General features: G+C 52.5%; 2 protein-coding genes across 7 annotated transcripts in view; one reads left to right on the top strand and one right to left on the bottom strand.

Moving 5' to 3' along the window:
• The window catches only part of Tacr2 (tachykinin receptor 2), a 14,616-nt gene extending 13,826 nt beyond the window's left edge, over positions 1-790 (top strand). The window contains exon 5 of the mRNA XM_031347718.1: positions 158-790. Coding sequence (XP_031203578.1) covers positions 158-374 — 217 coding nt within the window. The 3' untranslated portion in view covers positions 375-790. The remainder of the gene's footprint in view (positions 1-157) is intronic.
• A 3,339-nt stretch (positions 791-4,129) lies between these two features.
• The window catches only part of Hk1 (hexokinase 1), a 106,143-nt gene continuing 104,219 nt past the window's right edge, over positions 4,130-6,053 (bottom strand). For 4 of the 6 annotated variants that reach the window (XM_031348721.1, XM_031348723.1, XM_031348724.1 and 1 more), the window contains one exon: positions 4,960-5,107. In XM_031348721.1, the coding sequence (XP_031204581.1) occupies positions 4,960-5,107 (148 nt within the window). Of the gene's footprint in view, positions 5,108-6,053 lie in introns of all 6 variants that reach the window. The other 2 variants (XM_031348720.1, XM_031348722.1) reach the window with 1 other exon arrangement.

Here is a 6,053-nt window from a genome sequence, read left to right on the forward strand (position 1 = left end):
ATCCATGCAAGTGTGCATCTCTCCACAACCCTGAGTTGTTGGTAGACTCTTCACTCTGCAAGGGAGCTAGTCTCGTGGGGCATGGAGGAGTAGTCACATGGCCGACGGCTCCTGTACCCTAGCTCCCTTGCTTCAAGTGACTCTCCACCCTCTGCAGGTTTCGCTCCGGGTTCCGGCTTGCTTTCCGGTGCTGCCCCTGGGTGACACCAACCGAAGAAGACAGGCTGGAGCTGACTCACACTCCATCCATCTCCAGGAGAGTCAACCGGTGTCACACCAAGGAGACTTTGTTTATGACGGGGGACATGACCCACTCTGAGGCTACCAATGGGCAGGTTGGGGGACCCCAGGATGGGGAGCTTGCTGGACTCTGAAGTCTTGAGCCTGTCTGTAAGGTCCAGGCTTAGCCCCTTTGAGAAGCAGCTGATGGAAAAGCCCTTAGGTGATAGCTTGTCCCACGCCCCATTCTTCAACACACCAACAGAAAAGAGATGTGATGGTGTTCAGAGCTCCACAGGCCACGCTGATACAAAGAAACTCAGAGTGCAGACACTCATCATAGGTGGTCCAGTGACCAAGGAAGAGGCCAGGAACACTGGGAACCAACACTTGGCCAATCTAGGAGCTGCAAAGTGAGACGTCTCCCTGGAGTATAGAGAGGGGTGGGAAAACTGGATCCCAGGGAAGAAAACCACAAACGTAATGAGAGAGGCAGCTGAAGGATGGCGAGATGGCTCAGCGAGGTGGTAAAGTCACGCTCATGACCTAAGTGCAGTTCCTGGAACCCACACGGAAGGAAAGAACCAAGTCCCACCAGTTGTCCTCTGACCTCCCCAAGTGTGCATATGCATGTGTGTGTGCACACGCGTATATCTGCACGTGCGTGCACACACGTACACACACGCACATGCGTGTCTGCACATACAATGTTAAAAAGAAAGAAGGCGGGGCTGGAGAGATGGCTCAGCGGTTAAGAGCACTGACTGCTCTTCCAGAGGTCCTGAGTTCAATTCCCAACAACCATATGGTGGCTCACAACCACCTGTAACCATATGACAGTGTACTCATATACATTAAATAAATAAACTCTTTTAAAAAAAATTAAAAAGAAAGAAGGTGACAGCTCCAGTGTTAGGGTCACAGGAAGAAGGGGGGACTGTGGCAGCCTGCAGCGGTCAAGCATCCAAAGGGAAACTCAGCTGTTTTGCTCTGGAACATGGTTGCCAGGTTTCCCAAATAAAGCCTAAGATCCAAATATATATATATATATATATATATATATACATATACACATATATACATGTATATACACATACATACATAAATATATACACATATATACATATGTATACACATATATATACACATACATACATAAATATATACACATATACACATATATATGTGTATATATGCATGTGTGTGTGTGTGTGTGTGTCCAGACTTCTAAATTTGGTTCATGAAAATGCTTAGAGATACTGGTTAAGTATCTGCAGTGGGGATGAACCCCAAACTGCAGAGCTAGGATGTGTAAATGGTCCAGGGAGGGGCTAAGGTTCCCCAGCCTGGAGAGGGGCCCCAGTAGGGCACAACCACGACACTGCCTCCTTGCCAAAGATAAGCCACGGAGGAAGAAGTTTCCCCCTTTGGCTGTGAATGGATCCAGGGCTTCTCTGCCTTAGGATCTAAAAGCTCCCATCCAGCCCAGAGTGGAGGGCAGTGAGATATGAGTCACTCTGACCCCCTGCCTGATGGCAGGACTGCTCCAAGGCTCGGTGGAAGCGATGCCTTCAAACCAGCAGGCCACATTTAGCTTAACGCTCAATAAATAGTAACCACGATCCTTCACATGGCATCAGCTGTTAAGACACAAAAGCCGCCTACAAGTTGGGAACCTGGCTCCCACCTTCTGCAGCAAGGAGCTGACAGGCGGAGCACAATCGCGGTCCCAGTTCTAAGGATGCCCAGCCCAGGCTGCTCCAGGACTGTCCATCTCCCTGCTCAATGGTGACTCATTTGCTGCCTGCCCAATGCCCTCTGAAAACCAAATAAGCTGTAAACATGGGTTTAAAGTTTAATGTCGTCTGAGCTCTCCCAGAGTTCACGGTGCCAGTACCCCCAATAAAGGGCTCTGATGTCACTTAGAGCTGCAGTCATGACCTAGACATCACAGAGTCTTGGGTGGGGGTGAACCCCAAACTGCAGAGCTAGGATGCCTAAATGGTCCAGGGAGGGACTACAGTTCCCCATCCTGGAGTGGGGCCCCAGCAGTCATTTTGTCTCTTTGGACTACCCCCAAAGTACTGCTGGAGTACGGGGTATGCCTCATCTCGCCTAGAGGTGGAGGAGGGGAGGTAAGGCTTCCTGAAGTGTGTGTGTGTGTGGGGGGGGAGAGGACACAGTGAGAAGGGGTCAGACTCAGAGGAACGAGGGCAGTTCTCTGAAATGGTGGCATCTTATTCACGGAACACACTGAACATACTGACGGGGTGGGGGGGGAAGGGCGGGGAGGTCTGGGGATGAGTATCTAAACAGGATCAGTAGTGGAGAGAGGAAGACCCGGGGTCTATGAGCTAGCCAAGCCAACTTCTGCTTCAGCAACCACCCAATCTTACGGCCCCTCCACTCCCAAAGAGACAACGTTCACTTCCCTTTGGGGCTTGGTTTTCAATCTTTGTGGACGTTCAATTCTTGAGACATTCAAATCTTGCTCTGTCCAAAGAAATGAGCTCAGAAAAATACCCAGGCTGCTACTACTATCAGTGCCCTGTGAATTTCTCGGGATCTCTTGAGGCCAGTGTGATGGTTTGTATATGCTTGGCCCGGGAGCGGCACTATTAGGTGTGGCTTGGTTGGAGTAAGTATGTCACTGTGGGCGTGGGCTTTAAGACTCTCCTCCTAGCTGCCTGGAAGCCAGTCTTCTGCTGGCAGCCTTCAGATGAAGATGTAGAACTCTCAGCTTCTCCCGCACTGTACCTGCCTGGATGCTGCCATGCTTCCCGCCTTGATGATAATGGACTGAACCTCTGAACCCGTAAGCCAGCCCCAAATAAATGTTGTCCTTATAAGAGTCGCCTTGGTCATGGTGTCTGTTCACAGCAGTCAAACCCTAACTAAGACAGCCAGTAAATCTGACTGAAAATAAAAGAGGACTTGGAAGTGGCTGTGACTGTCCTGCACTCCAGCGACTCATATCCTGGAGAGGCCCTCAAGTCTACCCTGGCTAGACCCAGGCAGGTCCCAATTGCACTGGGGTGGGGTGGGGGTGGTGTGCAGAAAGAAGGAGACTGTGAACCCGCCCCCTAGGGCATTGCTTATCCTCCCTTTCAGGACACTGGAGAAGGCCCGTGGGGAAGCCACACCTCTACCCACACCTGGCCCTTTGGGCCCTGAGCTAAGTGTAGGCACCTGAGGATGGTCTGCCCAGGGGAATGGAGACTTGAGGGCTTTAGCATGTATGCAAACCCGCACTTCAAGCTTTCTTTGAGTTCAAAATGGGATCTGCTTAAAATTCATATGGACATGGCTCCTGGTGGGCTTTGGGGATAGGGTGGGAGTGTTTGTCTCCAGGTGGGAAAGCTGTATTGACAGCTGGCACCACTGAGAGGTTTTGGCTGTTTGCCCAGAACCCACATAGCTATGGCTGCTGTGGTGAGCCTCCCTCCCCGCCGTGCCCCGCCCCCACCCCGGCCCAGGCTGACTGTCCCATACATTGGGCTCTGGAGGTCTTCAAGCAGATGGGGGAGGGGGCGGGGTGCGATGGTCTGAAAGAGAATGGTCCTCATAGGCTCATCTCTTTGAATGTTTGGTTCCCAGTTGGTGGACTTTTTTTGAGACAGGGTTTCTCTGTGTGGCACACCTTTAATCCCAGCACCTGGGAGGCAGAGGCAGTCAGATTTCTGAGATCGAGGCCAGCCTGGTCTACAGAGTGAGTTCCAGGACAGCCAGGGCCACACAGAGAAACCCTGTCTCAAAAAAACCTAAAACAACCAAACAAAACAAAAATAAAACAAAAACAAACAAACAAAAAACCCTACTTGGCTTTCTCCCTGATCCAGGATTCCATAAAGCCCCTAGGCTGGCTGTCACCATAAGCCCTTGCCCCCACCCCAAGGAGACACCACTCCAATTTTTGAATCAGTACAAAGTTTACTAGACGTAGGACAATGGCTCACTAAAGCGATGGGAGATTCCAGTGATGATGGCATTGTGTGGGATGGTTCCTTCTAGCAGGATGGAGACAAGATGTTTTCCCACAGGACTGCCCACCTCAGTGCACCCCTACCCCCACCACCGCGGGACAAAACAAAATGCAAGACTGTCAATAACGTGGCTAGGACTGGCTCCCCGGACGGACACACAACAACTCGGTGGCATCGATACATCCAGATGGGATGGGCAGGCTGAGGCGGGTGCTGGGAGGGGAAGGAAACAAGCAGTTGCCATGTCCACGCTCGCCCTTCAGGCCACGCCCCTGCGGGCAGGAGTCCGGCAGTGTCTGCTGGTGGTAACATGCTTCACACGGGGGTGGACGTGGGGGTGGGGAGGGAGGCGACTCCACGGTTGGGCTTGGAAGGGCCCAGAAGACAGGTCCAAGGGGGGAGGAGGGGGGCTCTTTCCTGGCTGGACGTCTGCGGTCGACCTGGGTGCCGCTCCGTTCGCGCATGGGCAGTGCATGGCCAGGTCGAACGTGAATCATGCAGAATGGCGGCAGGGTCGGGGGTGAGGGGTCCAGGCGAGAGATCAACCATCAACAGCACGCCGCTCTGGGTCGTGTTCTGGGTGATGCTCCGTGACTGCGGTCCCCCCTTCCTCCCTCCGCGGCAGAGTGGGTGCCGGCGGGCGCTGGGTCTCCCAGCGGGACTGGCTGGGTGGAACACGGGGTGGTGGGTGTGGTCGTCGGTCCAGGAGAGGAGTGCTGGAAGGGCGGCCGGCTGGGGGCTGGGAGGATCCCGGCTCTTAGGCGTTCGTAGACTCTCCTCTGAGCCGCACGCCCACGGCTGTGATGAGGGCGGCCCCCTTGCCGCTGCCGTCTTCCGACAGGAGGAAGGACACGGTACACTTTGGTGACAGTTCCTTCACTGTTTGGTGCATGATTCTGGAGAAGCTGAAAAGGCGAAGGAAAGTCGGTCAGAGGAAGATGAGGCTCGAGAATGGAGGCTGACTGAAGTTAGAAAGATGGGCTAGAGAAAGGGTGGGCGGGTGTGTGTGTGTGTGTGTGCTGCAAACCCAGCTCACTTAGTCGATGCCTTAGCTGGTAGAGCGCCTGCTTCGGCATGCGGAGGCCCAGGCCCTGAATCTGATTCCCAGCACTGGGGAGGGGGAGGCAAGGAAGCTCATAAATTCAAGGTGATCCTCAGCTATATTTTAAGTTTGAGGCTAGCCTGAGCTACATGACTCTGCCTCAAAAATACACAATAAAAAATTGTATAAAAATTCTGTCATAATGTGGCTAGGACTGAACTATGAGACTTGATACACGGGGGGGCTGGCGAGATGGCTCAGCGGGTAAGGGCACTGACTGCTCTCTTCCAAGGGTCCTGAGTTCAAATCCCAGCAACCACATGGTGGCTCACAACCACCCATAAGGAAACCTGACGTCACCTTCTGGCACATCTGAAGACAGCTACAGTGTATTATGTATAATAGTAGATCTTTAAAAAAAAAAAGTTACTCAATACACATGATTTCTAGTCCAGTCAGGAGCCAGAATCTATGAGGTATGGCAGTCCAGAGCCGCTTCAGACTCCCTCGGATGCCTGGCTTATGTTGTACTTCGGGGAGAATCCAGAGCTTCGTGCACAGAGGCAAGTGCTCTACCAACTGAGCCACGTCCCCGATGGGGACAGCTTCTAAGTGATAGGTCCATGCCATAGCCACAAGGTAAATGGGTAAATGTCTCCAGGGCACTGGATCAGACTGTAGCTCAGTTTGACTGAGATGGTCTTAGGTGTCCTTTTTACTGGTAAGGGGGCATGGTTGCTAATTTTGGTTGTCAACTTGACTACATCTGGAATTAACTAAAACCCAAGTATTGGGTACACTGGTGTGGG

This window comes from Mastomys coucha, unplaced genomic scaffold, assembly GCF_008632895.1.
Source record: "Mastomys coucha isolate ucsf_1 unplaced genomic scaffold, UCSF_Mcou_1 pScaffold3, whole genome shotgun sequence".
Classification (NCBI taxonomy): domain Eukaryota; kingdom Metazoa; phylum Chordata; class Mammalia; order Rodentia; family Muridae; genus Mastomys; species Mastomys coucha.